The following is a 23600-nucleotide window of genomic DNA, read 5'->3' as shown; positions in this document are numbered from 1 at the left end:
CACTATGTGTTGTAGGATATTGTGAGCTGATACAGTGTAGTTGCCATAATAGACAGTGAAGCAGCTGCTCAGGATGCTCTCGATAGTCCCTCTGTAGAAGGTGGTGAGAATGGATGGAGGGAGATGGGCTTTTCTTAGCTTCAGCAGAAAGTAGAGACGCTGTTGGGCCTTCTTAGTTATGGAGCTGGTGTTGAGGGACCAGTAGAGGTTCTCCGCCAGTTGAACACCAAGGAATTTGGGGGTCTTGACGACTCACAAAACCTTCCAAAAATTAATGAAGGAGGAAATGTGAGTGATGGTTGTAAAACCCAGAATTTAGATTTATTTGTAAATCTTCATACATTAGCTCAGGACACTTTAATTTTCATGAAAAGGAAACATTTTTATTTTACTTTTGGATATCTTTTAAAATAGTGTTAGTTGATTTGGATACCTTTTATTGTTGGTGTTTATCTTCTGTGGCAACATACACAAACAGCACAGCTAATAAATCAAGATCAATTCTGCAGTAAGAAACAAAAGTCAAATGACTGTAAGCCATAAACAAACCAAAAATTCATAAAATAGAAAGTCTGATAGCAAAAAGAACTTAAATGTCCAAAACTCAACATGCAAGGTTGCGGAAACTAAAACCATTCAAAAACATATTTAAACCTCATCACTGCATCTTTAAAGACTAAATGTAATTTATCTTATTTAAAAACATTTGAAAATTGCATAAAAATTAAAGCCAAAATTGTTTCTGTCTTTTCAGATTTTCTGTATTCATTGAGATGCATCATTGTGTCTGTGGGTTTAGCAACTATCTTAATATCTGCTGTTACAGTCAACATGTGGATAAAATGTAAAGGTGAGAACATCACAGATAAAACTTTTACACACAAGAGCTTTGAGTTTTACTCTTTACTGTCCGTTTTTTTTTTTTTTAATTTATTGTTTTCAGGAAACAAAACACAGACTGAAAAAACAGAGTTTGAACACTCAATAGTCCTCTTTAACTTTATAGAGCAAAATCTCTTTGTGGCATCTGTTCCTGTTTGACACGGTTGATATACAAAAAATAACTTAATGATAGGAATAAACTGTGACCATGTTCAACTCCAAATTAAATACCCAGTTGAAAACATCAGACAAATGAGTAAAACAATATCACAAAGGATGAATATCAGAAAGAATCAAAAGTCTGTTGTGTTGTTTTCCACAGGAGCTTAATGATGAGGGTGAAGATGGAGTGAACTATGAAAATATTGGAGACTCTTCTGCTTCTGTCAGACTCCACTGATCAACAACTCAAACATCATCTCATCACATAAATTATCCCATTGCTGTTGAAAACACTGTGTGTGTTTGTAAAAATGTTGTCTTATGCATTTGATTGTTTGTCTTTATGCTTAATTTTGTGTCTCTCCCCATCTCAAATAGCTTGAGATGGGGAGAGAAGGTGAATTTTTATTACATTTACAAAGACAAACAGATGTGATGATCCAAATTATAACTTCAGTATTTTCTTTTTTATTTGTTTGGCTATGTTATAATAAGAATAAATAGAAAAACATATTTGTCATCAACTGTATTGTGTGTTTTCAAACTCTCTCTCTCTCACAGACACCTGATCCATCCACCACAGACCACAGTACAATCTAGCATCTATTATTCTTTCGAGTTTGACTTCTTGTTCTTTCTTGTTCAGTATTAAACTTTTACTCTGCTGGTTTGAACAGCTCTGTTTGTACTGAACTTGTATTGCAACATTTCCTAACATGTATCTGATTTTATTGTAGATATTACATGATTAAGATTTATACTCACACAGCATTAAGTTAAAAGGAAAAATGGCCTATGAGTTGAATTTGGTGTGTAAAAGTGTAAGTAAAAATTGGGAGTAATCTCAACAATAAAACCTTAATATTAATATTATTCCAAAATTTTACTTGCACAGCATTAAAACAACATATAAGGACCTGCTGTGTGTTGAAATTAGTGTGCATCCTAAAGACAGTTCAGTCTCACGTTCATCGATGTGTTAACCATTAATCTGGTTCATCTGGTCATCATGAAACCTCGAGAGCTCTGCTGCTGTTGTACCCACATTCTCACCAAAAACCTTTCCCTTCACTTCTCAGAATGAATGACTTCAGAGTTTCGATGAGGAACAAACACGCCTCAGACCACTAACACACCTCATCTGTGTTCTGAGCTGCTGCAAGAATGCTAAAAATTGAACTCAAATTCAAGTGTGTAAATAATTTTAATCCTTAACTCCTTTGTGTGTGCAGACAAACATCTGCATGAACATTATTTTCTAATAATAAAACAAATTTAAAGAACAGCTACATGTAAACACTTAACCCATCTAACAGTCTTCAGACATTTAACTTCCTCTATTTTATTGTTAATCTTGAGAGTTTCCACTGTTGTACAGTCCTTTAAAGGGACGACAAGGGAGTCTGCTAAATGCATTAAATATAAAAGTTAATAACTATTTCAAAGGTTTTTACTCAATTTGATATCTACATTAAGAGGGAGAGGGAGATACAAATGCCTAAAAGCTATGAACTGAATTTATTCAGCAAGAGGAGAGAAAAGGAGTGATGTCACTATGAGGAAGTGAGCAGGAAGTTGATGCTGTATTCATCTCTGAGACTGTCTCATTTGTGAACGTGAGAGCAAGAACAGAGACTGAGAGAGACAGAGAAGCACGATGGCTGCATTCACATGGATTCAAATGTCTTCATTACTGATACTGATGCTTCAGTTTAAAGGTAAGTGTACATAGAAACACATTCAATTAATAAACTGCATTATTATCACAAGTGTTACTTCTTTATTCTTCCTTTAACTGAGACAGTCATGATGTACTTTTTGACTTGAGCTGACTCTTGGAAACTAAAGCTGAAACTTAAACTTGTGTTGTATTTAAAATAAACTTCACATTATAAACATAACACTCATATTCATAACATATTTGATGTTTCACATTTCTCTCTTTTTCTCAACAGGAACAACTGAGCAAAATCAAACTGTTCAAACTGTCACAGCTGAACGTGGACATGATGTTACTCTGCCTTGTAAAAATGTGATACAAGGTCAGCATAACTGTAACAGTACTACCTGGGTCTTCAGTGATTCAAACAGCTCAGAACTCTTTGACCTTGGGCAGAATAAAGAAGCCAAACGTAAATCAGACAGACTGAGTCTTTCTGCAGACTGTTCTCTGGTTATAAAGAAGGTCACAGATCAGGATGTTGGTCGTTACACCTGCAGACAGTTCAAAACAGCAACAGGATCACAAGAAGGTCCAGACTTTATGATTGATCTGTCTGTTATTAACAGTGAGTATTTACATCTTAATGTTTTCAGCTCAAACTGTCCTGTTAGAACAACAAACTGAAACACCACAATAATTATGATCACAGTGATGAAGTTCATTTTTCTATTGTTGCTTTTCTCTTACAATATCTCCATCTTCACCAGTGTATGTACATGAGAACAATGATAAAGCATCTTGAACAGCTCTGTGTTGACATATGAACACTGTAGACTCACAGTTGAGTGTCTGTATGAAGATAAAGAGAACATATCCTCAGACATGAGACATCATCAAAAATGAGACTTGTTAGACTGTTAAACATCTCACCACTGTTTCCTCTCTGTTGTTGTTCACTTACTTTAATATTTTTTTCTTACTGTTGGTGTCTTTAATGTTGTTATTGCTATTTCTTTAGTTGAAGATGTGAAAACGACAACAAAATCAACAATTAAACCAACATTAAAAATAACAAACATGTGGACAATAAAAGATGAAATAAAGACATCAGCATCAAATATTCCATCTGGAGGTAGAGACTGAATCTCTCTTTTTTTGAAGTCTGGATGTCAGACTGAGACTTGACTCTATGTGTGGAGAAATTCAGTATCATGTTTAACATGTTTTAATAATCTCTCCAGTTCATTCAGGGTTTATCATCGTTCCTGTGGGTTTAGCAGCTCTCTTAATAACTGTTGTGCTGATCATCAGATGGAAGAAATCTAAAGGTGAAAACATTCATAGATTAAAGTTTATGATTAGACTCATAAGTAAGCTTATCTTTTTTTCTCTTTTCAGAAAATGAAACAAAATGTGGCAACAACACGGTGAGTTAAAATCTTCAAACAATCAAGTTCTTACTCAGCCACGTCATTTATGTCATCATTGTTTAACCCTATCGTTTCATACCAGACTGAGCCTAAAAATGACCTGTGGTGATGAGTTCAATGACACAAAGTTTCAAAGGTTCAAAGGAAGAAACAATGACTGGGAAATAAGTTGAATCTGTTAATTAAATATCCTTTGGGTCAAATGTGTTGTTTACATTGTAAAGATTTTAAATATAAAACTGTATTTTTGCAGCAACTGAGCTTAAACTCTGCAGATGCTCAGTCTGGGACCAGTCAGGACACGGTGAGATCACACACTACTCCCAGTACAAAGTTACACTCAGTGTTATGTTTAGTTTCAACAGAGAAAAGTAGAAACTAGGATGTGATGAGAAGCTGAATTTACTTAAACAGATGTGAAGCAGACTCATTATAAATCCACATATTACTGAGCAGTCATTGTGTTGTATTCACTGTGCAGGCTGATGCTGATGATGGTGTTCCCTACGCCTCCATCAGCTTCACCAAGAAGACCAAGAATAAATCCAGGGTAAGAATTTGACAGTCATAGAGAAAGATAGATGTTAGTGATAACTTCATGATTTTCAAAGCTCAGGTTATGTCTTTAAGAAATGATTGTATTGTTTTCTTAAAGTCCCATGGTGATCATGATGATGATGATGATGGTGACACTGTGACCTACAGCACTGTGAAAGCTTCTTCCTCACCTGCTGGAGTTTCCACTGATCCCAACAACCTCTATTCCACCATCAACTACCCAAAGAAATAGGATGTTTCTCATGCTAAGTTTTTTTTAACTATATACATATAATTTTTTTCACTTCACTTATTAGTTTTGGTAACTCTGGGTCAAATATTAAGTCTGATTCTGTTTACTTAAGAATACAAAGACTGCAGGATTCCTAAATTAGATTTTTGCTTCATACCACTGCATGTGCTGATAGATTCAGTATATTACTTTGAATAAGGTGAATATTATTACATTAAAATTCAGCTTACGGTTTCTTAAATTGTTTCAGGTGGGTTTTTTCAATGATCCAATTTTAGAAGTAGAATATGAAAACAAGCAAACCAATAACTAAAACAAGATGAAGCCAAAGGTTTTTCATAGTATACAGATGAAAATAACATGTCTGTTTGCACATCCTAGTATTTGGGATTAATTTCAATGTTAACCAGAATCCTTAAATAGTAGTTACTGTTTCAGGGCTCTGATGATGATTTCTTACTATGCCGTGCTGACCTGTTTTCCACCTTCATGCTACAGTAAGCAGAATCTGAGCTTTTGAATGCATGCTAAACTTTTTATTATAAATATACCTTCACTGCAGCAGTGCTTTCAATGGTGTCCTGTGATTAATGGAGTCAATACCACGACCTAAGTGTATGGATAAGAGTACACATTGGTCTATGCACAGAGTATGTGATGGAAATAACAGCATGGTTAGCAGGGGACACAGCAAATGTTCAGACTCACATATGACAGTGTTAGACAAATGTGTTGTGGCCATTTATGTTGAACGTTTATAAAATGCAATTTGTATTCATTTTTGTTTTTTCTTTGCAGTTGTAAGAATATACTGACCTAGTTTTATTGTGTAAATTTGTAATCGATTTGTAATCAATTTTCTTGGAGAAAGTTTTTTGGAAAGTGATTAGTTTATTAGCTTATGGACCCTCCCATTAATCAGGGGGATTAAGAGCACCCTGGAGGGGTGTGGTAATGGTTTTTTGTTTGCCAAATGTCAGATGGGAGGACGGGAGGGTTAGAAAATGATTTTTTGACCACTTTTGAAGTTGTTAAAGCAAATTAAGTTAACTTTCGTTTAATTTTAAGTTTTAAGAAGTTATTTGGCTGATTTCTGTTTATAATTTTCCACGAAATAAACGGCATATGATTTTTAAACAATGGAGTCAGAAGTGCGTCCAAAAACAAACCTCCCGTTGCCACCCACGGCCTTTTCTTGGACTTTTTTGGTGTTTGGAACATGTTTGGAACATAAAAGGCCGTGACATTTAAGTCAAAAAATCATTTTGACTTGCTTGGATGTCAACTTGGAAGCTGGGAAAACTTGCAAGACTGGACTTGGAAGATTGGATCTTCGCAGAATGGACTGAAAAAATGACGCAAAGTTCGTGAGTAAATGCGAAACTTTGTTTGGGTCAACCGAGATGCTGAGCTGCAACATGAAACATTTGTATTAAAGAATCATCTTTTGGACCTTGTGAAACGAATTTTCTGGTTAAAATGGAGGAACAAGAAAGAGAGCTTTTTAATTTAATTAAAAAACGCAGAGCGAAGCTTGGCGTTCTGACAAGAAAACGAAATGACATTAATGCTCTCATTGATGCTGGAGAATCAAAAGCCTCCATAGATGAACACATGAAAACATTTAATGATTATTTGGGAGAGTTTATGGACTTACAGACTTCAGTTCAAAAATTGCTGAATGATGATGAAAAGGAAACAGATCATAGCGATTGGTATGAACCTAAGCTGATCAGTTTTAAAGACTTTCTGCATGGAATCGACACATGGATAAATGCAGACCCTGATCCACAAAAGGATGAAGTTGCAGCCTCTAATGTTGAATCAAAGGTAGCATCTCATGACAGTGACATTGCACCGCATGATAGTGTCTCACAAGTAGCGCAAGAAACGAGCGACATGATTTCCGAACGAGTTGCTAAACCTGTCAGCAAGGGCTCTAGTAAAGCGCCCAGTAATGTTACTGCTGCCTTAAGTTTAAGGAGTAAAAGCTCGCGTGCGGCTTCAATGGCGCTGATGGAAGCTGAAGTAGAAAGAGCCGCTTTAAAAGCGGAGGTGGACGCACTGCAAGAAAAACATGCGCTCGAACTGGAAGAACTTCAATTAAAAGCAAGAAAAGAAGCATTGGCTCTAAGAACTAAGTTGGTTAAGGCTGATGCAAAAATGCAGATTTTCACCTCTGCTCAGGATCGGCAGAGCTTTGGTTCCAGGGCTGAGGTTGAATCAGAAGGCGGGATTACAGCTCCTTCTGGAACATCTACTGAGTTCATACCTGCTGCTACAGCACAAAAGGCTCCAAGAACAAAGAAAGCCCCTTTAGTTCATTCTCCTTTGCCAATGCCCCTAGAGACACATGCACCTGCTAAGGTCAAACCAGAAGGGGAAAGCCCAAGGCCAATCTCTTCTCAGGTTGAGGTTCACAGCAGTGCCCTAACAGAGATTATGAGAAAGCAAAATGAGATTACTCAGATGCTTGTAAAACAACAGAGGTTGTCACTGCTTCCAGCTATAGAAATTCCTGTTTTTGGTGGTGATCCTTTGCATTTTAGATCCTTTCTTAAGGCGTTTGAGCAAGGAATAGAAACTAAAACTGATAACATGCAGGATAGGCTTTATTATTTGGAACAGTTTACGACAGGACAGCCCAGAATTTTAGTGAGAAGTTGCATGCACATGAGTCCACAGACAGCTTATGTTGAGGCAAAAAAGCAGCTTGAGTGGAACTTTGGTAACAGAGCAAAGATAACATCTGCATTTATAGACAAGGCTCTTAACTGGTCAGTTTTAAAGTCTGATGATGCTTCAGCATTACGAGCTTACACATTCTTTCTAAGAAGCTGCTTCAACACAATGGATGAAGCCGGGTTTCTTGATGAGCTGGAAAATTCAACCAATATGAGGATTCTTGTTTCAAAGTTGCCTTTTAGACTTCGTGATAAATGGCGACTAATAGTTGTTGATATAACAGAAAAGTGCAATCGCAGAGCAAGATTTAAAGATCTTCTTGATTTTCTTGAAAAGCAAACAAGAGCTGCATTAGATCCTGTTTTTGGAGAGAGTCAAAACACAAGAAAAGATGGTTTCAAAACCTTCAAAGGCTCAGTTTAAAACTAAAAGCAGTAGCTTTGCTACTTCTGTTGCTGTAGTTTCAGAACAGAAGAATGACAAACACAAACTGGAACGGTTTCAGATAAGCCATGAAGATAAAGGGTTAGATCAAGCTCAGTGCTTGTTTTGTGACCAAAATCATTTTTTGGACGTATGTGACTCATTCAAACTAAAAGCCAACAAAGAAAAGGTGACATTCCTTAAGAGTAAAGGTTTATGCTTTGGTTGCTTACAGAGAGGCCACATGTACGGTGTACATTTTAGGACATCGTCAGGTCTCAGGAAAAAAGGTGTCAGGTCTCAGACTCACATGGAAAATTGTCAGGTATCAGACTCACATGGTAAATTGTCAGGTCTCAGACTCACATGGTAAATTGTCAGGTCTCAGACTCACATGGAAAATTGTCAGGTATCAGACTCACATGGAAAATTGTCAGGTCTCAGACTCACATGGTAAATTGTCAGGTATCAGACTCACATGGTAAATTGTCAGGTCTCAGACTCACATGGTAAATTGTCAGGTCTCAGACTCACATGGAAAATTGTCAGGTCTCAGACTCACATGGTAAATTGTCAAGTCTCAGACTCACATGGTAAATTGTCAGGTATCAGACTCACATGGTAAATTGTCAGGTCTCAGACTCACATGGTAAATTGTCAGGTCTCAGACTCACATGGAAAATTGTCAGGTCTCAGACTCACATGGTAAATTGTCAAGTCTCAGACTCACATGGTAAATTGTCAGGTATCAGACTCACATGGTAAATTGTCAGGTCTCAGACTCACATGGTAAATTGTCAAGTCTCAGACTCACATGGTAAATTGTCAGGTATCAGACTCACATGGTAAATTGTCAGGTCTCAGACTCACATGGTAAATTGTCAGGTCTCAGACTCACATGGAAAATTGTCAGGTCTCAGACTCACATGGTAAATTGTCAAGTCTCAGACTCACATGGTAAATTGTCAGGTCTCAGACTCACATGGAAAATTGTCAGGTCTCAGAAAATCTTCCTGCAGGTGGCGCTGTTGTCATGTCCCATCCAAATTGATTTCCAAATACGTCATCAACGTGTGACAGTGGGAGAGCGCAAGGTCATTGACGTCACCGGAGTTTTACCGCGGTCCAGGCTCCTAACGACACAAGGTAAGTTTAACTTTTTCTCCCTTTTGTTCATATTTTTGACACAGTTGTGTGATATTAAGTTGCGGTAATGTTGTGAAAGTTACCTATCAAAGAAGGAAATCTAGTTTTGTACGAAACCAAATCAGCACTATTCTTGTCTGGCCAATTCGTTCTAGCTAGCGACAGTGGTGGTGAAACGTGATTTAAATTTAAACTGTTTAGTAATTGTTTTGTATATGTTTCAGCAAATGGACAAGCTGAAAGCTTACGAGCAGCTGAAAAAAGACCTTGAAAATGGTAATCAAACGCTTTATTAAATGTTTTTGTAATGCTTGCAATTTCCTTTTTTAACTGCCAACAACCCTGACAATATCGTGCTTTAATGGTTTAACATTGTTTGGTATTCCTATTTACTTCTCTTAATTAATATGCATGTTAAAAGACGTATATAGTTATTACTTTGTGATATTGTCGGAGTGCCCTAGTTTAAAAAAAACTGACAAAAGATGGATTTCTTCATTGCAATTTAAAAGTTAGATACTCATGTAGGATTTGGCTCCTACAGTCTAGCTATAACTCCTTACTTTCTAAAATTTTATTTGAAGGCGAGATTACCCAAAAAGGCTTTGATAACAACGTAAAAAAGCTCCTGGTAGCAGAAAAATCAGGTAGGTTTTGATACTTTTGAACAACATGTAAAATAATCTCCTTTATATAACATGATATGCTTAGCAGGTTATGATTGACTAACCACTTTATTTATAGATGCAATACATTTTGAAAGCAGATCAGTGTGCAGTAGTCTGTGATTGTAGTAGAATTCTATAAAGCACATGTTTCACATCACTGCCCTATTTATATTGCAGATGACACTCCTTCAACAAGTGGCAATGAATTTCTCAGTAAGAAAACCCCAATTATTTTGCTTTAAGATCAGTTGTAATATAGAACTTTCTGCGGATCAGTTTGATTAACTTTCAACTTCATCCATTACAGGTGCAGCAGAGGCCTTTGGTAAAGCCAAGAAACTACTACAGCCTCAAGTAAAGAAAAGGCAATTTCCATTGAATGATAAACGTTTGGACCATGGCAAATCATTATTGAAGGTTAGTTAAAAAGTGAAGCTATGTGTATGACTATCAGCAATATATTAATAATTAACTGTCTAAAAAGGCATATTTTTTCATAAACTTTGCTTTTTCTCCTTGATGCTAGGTCAGAATGGCTCCCATGGAGTGGAAACCAAGAACTCCGAGAAGGTGTGGACGGTACCAGAAGTTAATAATGGACGAAGCTCCACCTCGAATCATCCTGCAAGGCCATGAAACCTATGATGATTTAATTACCATAGCCAAAGAACGCTTCTGGCCAGAGCGTACTGAGGGGAGTGAGTTCACTCTTTGTCATTCTGACGGGACCAGGTGGAGTAAGGAGGATTTCCACAAAGAATACAGAACTGTTTCTGATATTACACATCTGTGGAAAAGAACACTATACATCGGGCGAAGACAACTGGGTAATAAAGTGATCAATATTGCTATTAACTACTGTCTAGCACTCGATTTTGTATGGTATGAAATAATTTTACTTTTTGTACAGAGGTCGTGTGTTTGGATGATCAAAGTTCCATCTCAGGTGTGTGCCTGCCCAAACCAAATTGAATATTTTTGATTGTGTGATTGAACATGGTACACCAGGGGTGGACACCGAGGGCCGGTGTCCCTACAGGTTTTACATGTGTCCTTGAACCAACACAGCTGATTTAAATGGCTAAATTATCTCCTCAACATGTCCTGATGTTCTCCAGAGGCCTGGTAACGAACTAATCATGTGATTCAGGTGTGTTGACCCAAGGTGAGATCTAAAACCTGCAGGGACACCGGCCCTCGGGGCCTGGAATTGCCCACCCCTGTGGTACACGGACTATGGTGGGCATTCAGATATATTGCAATTAATGTGTTATTTTACAGATGAAGACCCTGTAACTAAAGTGGGTGGTGATGAAAGTTGCAGTTTAGGTGAATGCCTGGACATCTAACTAAATCATTAAAATTGACTTCTTATTTTGTTTGCATTACATTTCCAACCTTTACACACTTGTTTACTATCCTTGGTCATTGCACATTTGTAATATGCATCTTATTCTGCAGATGAACTTCCTGAAACCCTCATAGGACAAAATGTTGCAGAACAGGTAAAACCATGGCTTCTTTTTGAACAGACCAATTAATTTCTTATCATTGTCATAAATGTGGATATTTTCACAGTGCACCCTGCAAAAAGTATATCTTGGCTGAATGTGTTCATAGGATTTCCATCCAGAAACATCCAGCTCAGGTGAATTTGAAACAGGGAGAGTCAGAAAGAAAAGCCAGTCCAAGCAAAGGAAGGAGGAAAATGTAGGGTCATCTCTAGGTCCAGGTGGAGCAGTGAGCCAAGACATGTTACCACATGCAGTTATTGAGGCAAAAGAAGCTATGGAGGGAGCTGAAGAGCTATCTGAAGGTGCTGGAAATAGTGAGCTTTTGATAGATTTTGCAGAGTCCTTCAACACAACTCCAAAGTCGCCATCATGTAAGCATTATTTCGCATTTAGGGCTAACATCATATCATCAGACAAAATTGTAAATAAAGGTTTTCATTCTTCACTATTTGGTACTCAAGTTCCTGGAGTAAACCTAGATATTACTAATCCAGCAGTTAATAGAAGAATGTTTAGCAGTAGCTGTATGTTAATGTATGTTACTTTGTGTTTTTTATCCCCAAGTGTATCTTCCACGTGTTCCATATGTGGAAGAGGCTTTAATTACATACAGCGAGGACAATCTACTGGGAGAAGGGACATTTGGCAAGGTATATAGAGGTTCTTTTCATGGTACTCCAGCAGCTGTTAAAAGGATCGTGTGTGGCCAACAAGGGATGGAGGACAGCGACATTCATCATGAGATAAATGTTTCACTGTAAGAACTTTGACACACTTATTTTTGTTTCATTTTCAAAATCGATTGTTCCTCAAGCTGTAATGCCTCTATTTTTTTTTTTTTTTTATTAGGAGACTGTCTCACCCCAACATCGTCAGACTAATGGCAGTTGCCCGCACTGAGTCCTGCTTTTTGTTGGCAGCTGAATACATTCATGGCGCAACCCTGCAGCAAGTGCTTCACACAGACAGCTGCTTGGTGAAGGTACCAATACTCATACATTTATATTGAATACATTTTGTGAATAATCTTAATACCATCATATTAAAACAGAACTTCTTATTGCTGGCATTTCTTTAAATATGTACTTGAAACCATCTTTGCGTACAACATATAAAAAGACTGATTAATTTTTTTTCTCTCATGTTTTCAACCATTTAGAATTACAAAAATGATCTTTAATTGCCATATGCCAGAAAAGTATGAACTTAGTAAAATAATAATCTTAACTTTCTAATAATAAGCTTCTTTACTATTTTGGTAGAATTGCTTTTTTTTACATGGATGAGTTCAGACATTTTAGGTTTTCTTCTACAATATTCTTACAATATTTTTCAGGGATTTTGGTCCAGTCCTCCAGACAGGACTGGTGTAACTGAGTCAGATTTGTTGGCCACCTTGCTCACACACACCATTCACCTCTGCTTACAGTTTCACAAATCAAATCAAATCAAATCAAAGTTTATTTATATAGCACATATTAAAACAACAGTGTTGACCATAGTGCTTCACAGTCAGTCAAAACACAAGACAATTAAAACAAACAATAAAATAGGACAACAAACAATAGGTAACAACACAATAAGCTAAAATCAGCCAACTAGTTAGAATCAAAGGCCAAAGTAAACAGATAAGTTTTAAGACGAGATCTAAAAGACTGGATAGACTCGGCCATACGAATATGTACAGGGAGGTTATTCCACAGTCTAGGTGCCATGATCGCAAAGGCCCGGTCTCCTCTCGACTTCATTCGAGACCTAGGTTGTGCAAGGAGCAAGTGATTGGATGATCTAAGCGCTCTGTTGGGATTATATAGGTGAAGTAGGTCAGAGAGATAGGTGGGCGCTAAATTATTCAGAATTTGAAAAGTGAACAAAAGAATTTTAAAATCTATGCGATATTTAACAGGGAGCCAATGTAGTTTGGCTAAAATAGGAGTTATGTGTTCATGGATTCGTGTACCTGTTAAAAGACGCGCAGCTGCATTTTGAATTAACTGAAGCCGATAAAGAGAAGAGTGTTGGAGGCCCGAGTAGAGGGAGTTACAGTAGTCCAATCTGGATGTGATAAATGCGTGAACAAGCTTTTCAAGTTCCTTTAAAGGAAGGAACGACTTTGCTTTGGAAATCTGACGCAACTGGTAAAAGCTGTTTTTCACCACAGTGGACACCTGTTTCTCAAGTTTAAAAGAGCCATCCAGGAATACTCCGAGGTTTCTTACAGTGGGCGAGAGATGGCTAGCGAGAGGGCCTAGGGCATCAGTCAACTGGTCTAGCGGGGTGTGACTACCAAAGACTATGATTTCGGTCTTATTCTCGTTTAATGTAAGAAAATTATGTGATAACCAAATTTTTACTTCATGCAAACAGTTGAACAGAGGTTGCAAAGAAGCAGACACATCGGATTTCAAAGGTGAATAAATCTGGATATCATCGGCATAACAGTGAAAGGAGATGTTGTATTTTCTAAAAATTAATCCCAACGGCAACATGTACAAAGAAAAAAGAGCAGGACCGAGCACGGACCCTTGAGGCACACCACAATGAATAGGGGCAGAAGCCGAGGAGTGTTGCCCCATAGCAACAGAGAATGACCTCTCTGAGAGGTAGGATTTAAACCAAGATAAAACCGTACCTTTGAGACCAACAACATGTTCCAATCTTGATAGAAGAATGTTGTGGTTAACCATATCAAAAGCAGCAGTCAAGTCAAGTAAAACTAAAACCACGGAATAACCAGAGTCAACAGTTAAGAGAAGATCATTAAAAACTCTAAGTAAGGCTGTCTCTGTGCTGTGGCGAGGTTTAAAACCAGACTGAAACTTTTCATTTATACCATTTGCATCTAAAAATGCCTGAAGTTGTTTTAGAACGACCTTTTCCAATATTTTGGAAATAAAAGGGAGTTTGGAGATCGGCCTGTAGTTAGCAAGACAATTAGGGTCAAGATTTTTCTTTTTCATAATAGGTTGCACAACAGCATGCTTAAAGACAGACGGTACACAACCTGATGACAATGATGCATTCAGCAGAGATAAGATACAAGGACCAATAATATATAAAGCTTCCTTAAAGAAACGAGAAGGAAGAATATCGTGCGGGGAACCAGAGATTTTGAGATGATCAATTATATCTTTTAAAGCAGAATAAGACACTGGCTGAAACTGTTGAAAGACAGTCAAGCATTCAGCGGCTGGAACTGGGTCTAATACTGATGAAAAATGAGATGGATGAGAAGCCCTTAGAGCTGAGATTTTATCAGAGAAATACTTTAAGAATTTATCACAAAGAGCAGGGGAGGCATCCCTAAAAGTGACAGTGCAAGGGTTTATCACAGAGTTAAAAGTATTAAAAAGGGCTCGGGGGTTGTGGCTATTAGTCATAATAATACTAGACAAAAAGGCAGATTTGGCAGCTTTAACAGACTTTTGATACTTAGATAAACAATTATGGAGGATGTCCAGAGAGACGTGGAGTTTGTCTTTCCTCCATTTTCTTTCAGCACGACGACATTCGCGCCTAAGGGCGCGAGTAGTATCATTTAGCCAGGGTTGTGAGGATTTGGCACGTTTAATCCTCAGAGGTGCCACAGAGTTAAGAATGTCAGCGCATGTAGTATAAAAGAGGTTAGCAAGCCCATTAGCTGATAAAACCCCATTACAGTTAGCATCAGAGAGGGGAGAGTCAAGGAAAGCATCAATGAAGTGGGCGACTGACTGAGAGTTAATCGTGCGCGTTTAACTCTCAATCTTGTGGATTGCAGTCCACAAGAGGACTGCAATCAGGGATTTTTGATGGACACTTCCAAACATTGACTTTGTTGGTCTTAGGTCCCATTATATATTGTCTTGATAGCTTGAAGGGGATGATGCCGGTTTCATATCACTGGACTTATCCATGGCAGTAGAGTACATCCATGCACAGAGAATCATTCACCAGGATATAAAGCCAGCAAATGTCATGGTAAGTGTTGCAAAAAGCAGTTTCACCACAGTTCGTGTATTCGTCAGGCTTCCAGAAAAAACACCGGGACTCAGAGTAGTCAATTAACAATATTTTTATTAATACACACTTATTGATTATAGCTTATAGAAGGGAGATGTACAGAACCCCGGACTTCCTCTGCAGATCTCAACTCCTTTGTCCGTTACATGCAGTTTTGTATAAGTGACCCCCCTTCTAACCCCTCTACGAGGTGCCATAAAACTAATCACCATGTTTACATGTTTGTGTGTGTGCGAGCACGTGAATGCCTACATGTGCGCGCTCCCACGTACCTACGTGAGTGTTCGTGAGTGACTATGTGCGCATACCTGTGTATACACACAGGTATGCGCACATACACTCACTCATGCACACTCACTCATACACGTGAGTGAGTGTGCATGTGGGTGTGGGTGCGTAAAGTAAAGCACTGCAGGTGTGTGTCTCAATGTAGTGACTTCCCGGATGTCATAAAAACCCATCTCCGTTCCAGACCACCGTTATCAAGTCACAAATGTTGAAACCCCCTCCTAAGTATACCCTGAGGAATTTCCACTTATCAACTCCTCTTTGTCTTAGTTTCACAGCTCAAATGGGGGAGGGCCTCATAAAATCTACTTCTAAGTTCATGACACAATCAGGCCTTTATTACATTGAGGGCAGTGTCAGTGTCTTTACAATAATTCTACATTCTAAGTTAACATATTTCTAAACTCTAAAAAACTAAACATTCCTACATGTCTAAGCTCTAAAATAAGCTAAACATTTCTACATAAGCCATACTGAATTTTTCTTTATTGAACTTTATTCTCTTCAGTCTATTAAACACTACATTTCAACGAGGAACTGTTCTGGTATATTCATATAAAGGACTTTTTTTTAAGTAGGAAGCCTTACATTGTTTCTTTAATATGTTGGTTGTTGCACACCTACAAAATTCCCAAACATGTTGTAATAAGTTTAGGCTTTACAAACTGAATTTTTCTATTGTTCTATTAGTCTGTACCACTTTCTTAAGTGGAATGGGGATAAAAAAAAAAGAACAGGACTATAAAACCGTGTTTGATCATTATCCAATCTGTTAATTTCAATGTTAGGTATAATAAACAATCTCAGAATAAATCTGCAGTGGTTGGGTGATCTGGGTGCTAAAAGCTTTGAGGGGTTTTTTTTTTTCAATTATGAGCTGTGGTCTTTGGAATGACAGTTTTGATAACATTTGTGAGATTTAAGACAACCTGATAAGTTCTCGTGTGTATACCTTATAGGTTCACCACCCTTCTAAGAAGGCAGTCCTGACAGACTGGGGCATGGCAAACATAAGAGACACTGTGATGCTTCGTCAAGGGAGTAAGTTCACTGCCCAGGTTATTGGTCCAGCTGGTGGCACATATCTTTACATGGCTCCTGAATGCATACTGATGTTTGAAGAGGCCTCGTTCCAGACAGACATGTGGTCCCTCGGAGCCACATATCTGGAGATCCTGACGGGGTCCGCTCCGTGGACTGTTAAAAAACAAAGAGAACTGGCTGCACTAATGGCCACCAAAACCCCACCACATGCCCTATCACATCTCAGTGACAAACACAGTTTTCTTGGTGGTTTGGTGAGCTATGACCCAGACTCAAGGCCTTCCGCATCTGATGTTGTTAAGTTTCTCAAGTCAGGCCTTGATCTTACAAGCCGATATGGCTACAAGTGGTAATGTTGCTACAGTCTGCAGTTCAAAAGTCTTTCAATGTTAATTATGTTATACATTAGGGTTAACAAAAGTTGTGTTAAATGAAACACTGAATCATTATGAAAGATGGCACCTTGTCAATTGTTTTTCAACATTTTATTGTACATTTTGTTGGTCAGACAGTTTTCAAATTACCTGTTGATTGTAAACAAGGATAAATAAATGTTAACAAACAATGTTGTATGATTTTATTGGTCATTGGAAATGTTTACTGGTGCACCTTCCATCCTCTGTCTCTTCAGAAAGATGTATATGTCATTTGCCTCTGCAAACGTAGAAGGTGTAGGAACTGCATTTCTGTTCATGGCAGTTGTCAGCTCTTGGACTAGCATGAGGTATGCAGCAAGGCAACCATCAGGTGTGCAGGGAAATTGGCTGTTTTCTAAAATGTTCTGGCACATGTCTCTGAATTCCTGGTTTGCTACCAGTGAAGGCTCTTCCACCTCACAGATTAATTGCTTGGCGTAGTCTAAAAGGTCTGGGTCAACTATGTGCAGCACATTGCCATATCCTGCGAATGAAAGACAATATTGAAAAGATGTTCACTTTGGAATGTTAAAAATAAATGAATAATCATAAAGCTGTTCTACAACCTGTATAATAAGCAGTCAGTTTTTACAGATGTTATTGCAGAAACTGAAAGATGTAAATATCACTCAAACATTTTGATTAATTTTTAGTTAAAGGTGCCAATATGAAGCCATATTTGTATTGACAGTAGAAATTCAGAAATCTCAGATTGTACCAGAAGTAAGCTTCTTAGGAAGACAAATAAAAGAAAGCACATTATAACAGTTTTACGCTCATTACACTGGATTCCAGTATATTTTAGAAAAATCATTTTAAAATTTTAGTAATGACTTTCAAAGCTCCGAATCGTGAAGCTCCTGCCTACATTTCTGATCTTATAGAACCCCACACTCCCTCTCCCAGCCTGTGATCATCTAATCAATGGCTGTTAGTAGTCCCACCAGAAGACCAGAGGCAATAGATCTTGCAGAACGGTGGCTCCCAGGTCATGAAATGCTCTGCCCTACATCATTATGTTTCCTTGATTGTATTTATTCTGTATGTTCGATTGTGCTGTTATGTCTGTTTTATATTATTGTGAAGCCACTTTGTGGTTTTTATCCTGTGAAGAGTGCTATATTAAAGTAAAAGTAAACTAATGAAAGTTAAAAGAAAAAAAAGAAAAAAACCCCACAGACTTTCAAATGACATACCAGGAGGTGGTGAGGTAAACAGAAGGTCGGGTTTCCCAAATGGACCTGGTGCATTGCGTTGCTTGCGGATGTCATGGGTGTTCCAAACTGTTTGCTCCGTTTTTAAGTCTCTTTGAAGCAGTGGCAAGTGTGAGTACTGCAAGCAGTTGCTATGAAAAAGGATAATTAAAAAGTTAATATGTTCATCTGCTTCTTTGAGGAAGAATATGTAAAAGCTAATTTTTAATCAGTACTCAAAAAACAAAGGCATTCCTAGACCACATACTTTCATACTGCTGCTTGATCATTTTTCATGTCTAAAATATTGACTTACATGTGCACAGGATTGTCCAGTTCAAGGATCCCAGACTCCATCATGGCCTAAGCATGTGGTTTGAAAAGACATAAGTTGTGAAGGTGAGCATTTCATCAGTGAAAAGGTACAGATGTACAAAAAAAAAAAAAATTCCAGCATAGTGTTTTCAGATAAACTAATCCATCGTATGTTTAGCGCAATTTTGATGGCTAGTCTTTGTTATTAGGTTTTACAGGTGAAAGATTTGCTTTACCTCAAATGTTGTCAGCCATTTCTTAATCCATGTCCGCTTTAAAATACTGTTAAAACATTCAGCTCTCTAAACAACATAAACATGACATTATCAGTTTGTTGTCAGGTTGTTACTTTAGAAATAGTCATTTACCAGCTTAAAGACATACCTGGTTGTGCACTGATGTCCCCATTCTGAAGCACCTCCATGCCTGATTCCCAAGATCTCGCATGTGAAATGCCATCTGCATTTGACCAACAACAAGGTTCTCCTTTCCTCTGTCCCCCGAATCATTTGAGGACAGCCTAAAGACACAAACTGAAGATAATTAGTGAATGATGAAAAAATAAATTTATAACCAAAATGTAATCTTTTTTTAACCCCCTTTTTAAGTATATTGCATACCACCCTGTTCTTGAACAGCCTCAAAGAAGTATCTGGCCACAAAGTTTGTTTGCGGTTGGATGTGCCCACCTTTAGCCATAGAACCTTCCTGGAAAATCTGAAAAGAGAGAAATTGAAAAGCGGCCACTCGTACATATGATTTAATCATGTTTTGGCAATATGTTTGGTTTTTGTTACATTCCCAAGAGTATTCTGGTTTTCCATTGTATTCTGTCTAGGCGTTGTTTCTGGTTCCTCCGGCCATTTTGACTGCCATAGTTATGTAGGCTTACATGCCTTTGGAATTGAATGTGACCCTTGACTGTGTTCAGACTGATGCGAGGAGAGAGCTGCCTTTTGTTTTGTATTCTCCTGTTTATTGTGTTGGTTAGGTAGGTTATCGTAAATTGTACATTTTATTTTCTTTGGAGTTAAATTCTGTTTACTTTATATCAGGGATGTTTTATTTGTTGTGTTGTTCTTGGCCCTCCCTGAAATAACTGCCAGTCTGAAATGGACTAGCAGGAAATAAACCTTTTAAAAAATGCCATCTTGAATCCTCCTTCACTATTCATACTTTATCTTGGTCCCTTAGACCAGGCTTGGCCCATTCCAGACCTCGAGGGCCAATGTCCTGCATGTTTTAGATCTCACCCTGGGTAAACACACTTGAATAAAATGATTAGTTCATTACCAGGCCTCTGGAGAACTACAAAACATGTTGTGAGGGTAATTTAGCCATTTGAATCAGCTGTGGATCAAGGACACATCTAAAACCTGCAGGACACCGGCACCTCGAGGCCTGGAGTTGCCCATCCCTGCCCTAGACTACTCAGGAGAGATAACACCTCAGTTTACCTCACATCCTTATCTTGAAGCAACTTTGTACTATATCTGAATATAATCAATTAAGTAGCGAATGCCATATTCAGACCTACCCATCAATCCCCAAATGTATCCACATTCCAAAGAACTTCAGTTTATCATTGCCTATATGAAACAACAAATAAAAATTACAATTTGTTTCGACAGAAGTAACATCAAAACATGACAGGAAGGTTAATTGAAAAGATAAAATAAATACCATCAATGTGCCAGGTGTCATTTGGACCACGGCTGATGTAATTCCGACGGGGAATTTTCTTCTTTCCAGGAGATCTCCTCTGAAGACCACTTGCATCCATATCCCTCATTATATTAGCAACATCGTCTCTACAGTAACAATAGATTTTACTCTGAGCTCAACAGTAAAACAAGAGAATACTTGATTATATTGAGTACACACTATGGAAACCAACCTGTAACAAGGCCGCACTCCTCTGACATCCCTTACCCGCTTTACCATTGCCCTGATTCCTTGTTCAGGAGAACACTGTTTCATCTCACTCTAAAAAACAAACAAACAATTAATTGAATGGGCTTTTTTAAATAACTACAGAAAATAACATTTATTGTTTCAACAATAGCTCCTAACACAGACTTCAGGAAAATATGTATTTTTTGCACTGATGTTTTAACACTTACCTCCACTGCTTTGTGGATTTCAGTAAAAGGTCGTTGGGGGCATCTTCGCTTCAACCCTAGAAGTTTTAAAACTCGTCTCAGATGCCTCTCACTGTTAAAAGACAACACAGACTTGCATTATATTAAAGGACAACTGCATGTTTTGTAATTTTAGAGAGTTGTCATGGAAACTGTTGAAATGCAGACTTACCTTATTTTATGCCCATATGAATTGAGTACACAGCTGATTTCCTTTTGTTTTAAGCCTTTGTTGAACAATGTTATTATCATCGTATCTTGAAAGGTTAAGTGTAACAAAAATAGTCTAATTGATCACCCACCTCTTACACTGAACATAAGTAATTAACCAGTAAATTACTAAATCTTTTTAGGTGGCAATTATACTAAAAGCAGCGTCTATTCAGTGCCCACAAATAAAATATGTGTAGCAAAAAATACACTTCTTTAATATGAAAGAGGTGAACAGTAGTTAATAAATAAGTTGTACTTTCGTCATTTATTTTTAATGCTCTTTAAAAAAAAAAAAAAAAAGTATTTTGGTACAGTCATAAGAAACAGCCAGAGTCGGATACTCCTTTCATCATCGTCGGATGACATTGCAGAAAAGTCTAAAAACAACAACAGAAAAATACATATCAGGATCACAAAATATCTCAACAGTAGCAATATAGAAAAGAGAAAACAGCGAGAGAAAGGATGCAGGCTGCTCGTAAGCTTTCAGCTTGTCCATTTGCTGAAACATATACAAAACAATTACTAAACAGTTTAAATTTAAATCACGTTTCACCACCACTGTCGCTAGCTAGAACGAATTGGCCAGACAAGAATAGTGCTGATTTGGTTTCGTACAAAACTAGATTTCCTTCTTTGATAGGTAACTTTCACAACATTACCGCAACTTAATATCACACAACTGTGTCAAAAATATGAACAAAAGGGAGAAAAAGTTAAACTTACCTTGTGTCGTTAGGAGCCTGGACCGCGGTAAAACTCCGGTGAGGTCAATGACCTTGCGCTCTCCCACTGTCACACGTTGATGACGTATTTGGAAATCAATTTGGATGGGACATGACAACAGCGCCACCTGCAGGAAGATTTTCTGAGACCTGACAATTTACCATGTGAGTCTGATACCTGACAATTTACCATGTGAGTCTGAGACCTGACAATTTACCATGTGAGTCTGAGACCTGACAATTTACCATGTGAGTCTGAGACTTGACAATTTACCATGTGAGTCTGAGACCTGACAATTTTCCATGTGAGTCTGATACCTGACAATTTTCCATGTGAGTCTGAGACCTGACAATTTACCATGTGAGTCTGAGACCTGACAATTTACCATGTGAGTCTGATACCTGACAATTTTCCATGTGAGTCTGATACCTGACAATTTTCCATGTGAGTCTGAGACCTGACAATTTACCATGTGAGTCTGAGACCTGACAATTTACCATGTGAGTCTGATACCTGACAATTTTCCATGTGAGTCTGAGACCTGACAATTTCCATGTGAGTCTGATACCTGACAATTTTCCATGTGAGTCTGATACCTGACAATTTTCCATGTGAGTCTGAGACCTGACAATTTACCATGTGAGTCTGAGACCTGACAATTTACCATGTGAGTCTGATACCTGACAATTTTCCATGTGAGTCTGATACCTGACAATTTTCCATGTGAGTCTGAGACCTGACAATTTACCATGTGAGTCTGAGACCTGACAATTTACCATGTGAGTCTGATACCTGACAATTTTCCATGTGAGTCTGAGACCTGACAATTTTCCATGTGAGTCTGATACCTGACAATTTTCCATGTGAGTCTGATACCTGACAATTTTCCATGTGAGTCTGAGACCTGACAATTTACCATGTGAGTCTGAGACCTGACAATTTACCATGTGAGTCTGATACCTGACAATTTTCCATGTGAGTCTGAGACCTGACAATTTACCATGTGAGTCTGAGACCTGACAATTTACCATGTGAGTCTGATACCTGACAATTTTCCATGTGAGTCTGAGACCTGACAATTTTCCATGTGAGTCTGATACCTGACACCTTTTTTCCTGAGACCTGACGATGTCCTAAAATGTACACCGTACACATGAGTAAAACTTGTCCACATCGTTTGACGTGCCACACCTGTAATAAAAACCACCCTACTGTTCTCCACATAGACTCAAAAGAAAGGCAGTGGCAAGCAGCTAAAGCTGAATGTAAAGAATCATCAGTCTCAAATGCTCTTGTTTCTTTGAACTTTGGTAGCCATACTGGGGCCGGGTCTAATGAATGTGCCTTGTCAGTTGTTCCAGTAAAAGTGAAGTTGGAAAATGGGACGAAGGTTGTGGAGACATACGCCTTTCTTGATCCTGGCAGCTCTGCAACTTTTTGCACTGAGGCGTTGATGATGCAGTTAAATGCATCTGGAAAGAAAGTGGAAATCATGTTAAAGACTACACAGCAAAATCGCCAGTGTCAAATTGACACTGTGAGTGTTAAATTTAACACTAGAAAAGTGTCTATATGTGTCCACTCTTTTGAGTGTTAAATTAACACTTTTCAAAGTGTTATATTTTTAACAATGAGCTAGTGTTATTTTAACACTGCACAGAGTTAAAGATTAACACTGAGTTACACTGACCAGTGTCAAAAATATTCTACACTGGTGTTAAGTGTTAAAAAATTAACACCGAATAGTGTTGGTAGTACTTTACACTAGCCCTGGTGTTTAAAAATTCAACACTGAATAGTGTTAATTTTCTAACACTAACACTAGTGTCAGTCAAATCATTAATACTACCAGATTACAATAAACTCCCATTAATCTGATATCTCTACTGCTACAAGTAA

The 23600-nt window shown here is 37.9% G+C and overlaps 2 protein-coding genes across 6 annotated transcripts in view; both read left to right on the top strand.

Moving 5' to 3' along the window:
- Positions 1–23600, top strand: part of LOC106097546 (mucin-3A) — a 326173-nt gene that overhangs the window by 73426 nt on the left and 229147 nt on the right. The window lies entirely within an intron of this gene.
- On the top strand, positions 8995–17262 carry LOC109194794 (MAP kinase kinase kinase wis4-like). 5 transcript variants are annotated; one of them, XM_019345610.2, is made up of 14 exons: positions 8995–9181; positions 9406–9457; positions 9766–9828; positions 10027–10062; positions 10157–10266; positions 10376–10676; positions 10760–10795; positions 11131–11178; positions 11311–11354; positions 11470–11734; positions 11928–12120; positions 12213–12345; positions 15216–15323; positions 16613–17262. In XM_019345610.2, the coding sequence occupies exons 2-14, from the start codon at positions 9409–9411 to the stop codon at positions 17048–17050; spliced, it is 1824 nt and encodes a 607-aa protein (XP_019201155.1). In that variant the 5' UTR covers positions 8995–9181; positions 9406–9408; the 3' UTR covers positions 17051–17262. The 5 variants fall into 5 exon arrangements, with proteins under 5 accessions (XP_019201155.1, XP_019201156.1, XP_025755053.1 ...); XM_019345611.2 differs by lacking the exon at positions 9766–9828; XM_025899268.1 differs by having other exon boundaries at positions 8995–9457.

Source organism: Oreochromis niloticus, linkage group LG15, assembly GCF_001858045.2.
Source record: "Oreochromis niloticus isolate F11D_XX linkage group LG15, O_niloticus_UMD_NMBU, whole genome shotgun sequence".
Taxonomy (NCBI): domain Eukaryota; kingdom Metazoa; phylum Chordata; class Actinopteri; order Cichliformes; family Cichlidae; genus Oreochromis; species Oreochromis niloticus.
The sequence above is the reverse complement of the archived record's forward strand: the minus strand, read 5'-3'. Positions and strand labels throughout refer to the sequence as shown.

Coding starts and splice junctions, on each gene's coding strand:
- LOC109194794 (XM_025899268.1), top strand. CDS start 9,397: ATGTTTCAGCAAATGGACAAGCTGAAAGCTTACGAGCAGCTGAAAAAA. Junction 11,355..11,469: donor GACAAAATGTTGCAGAACAG/GTAAAACCATGG, acceptor ATGTGTTCATAG/GATTTCCATCCAGAAACATC. Junction 12,121..12,212: donor CATGAGATAAATGTTTCACT/GTAAGAACTTTG, acceptor TTTTTTTATTAG/GAGACTGTCTCACCCCAACA.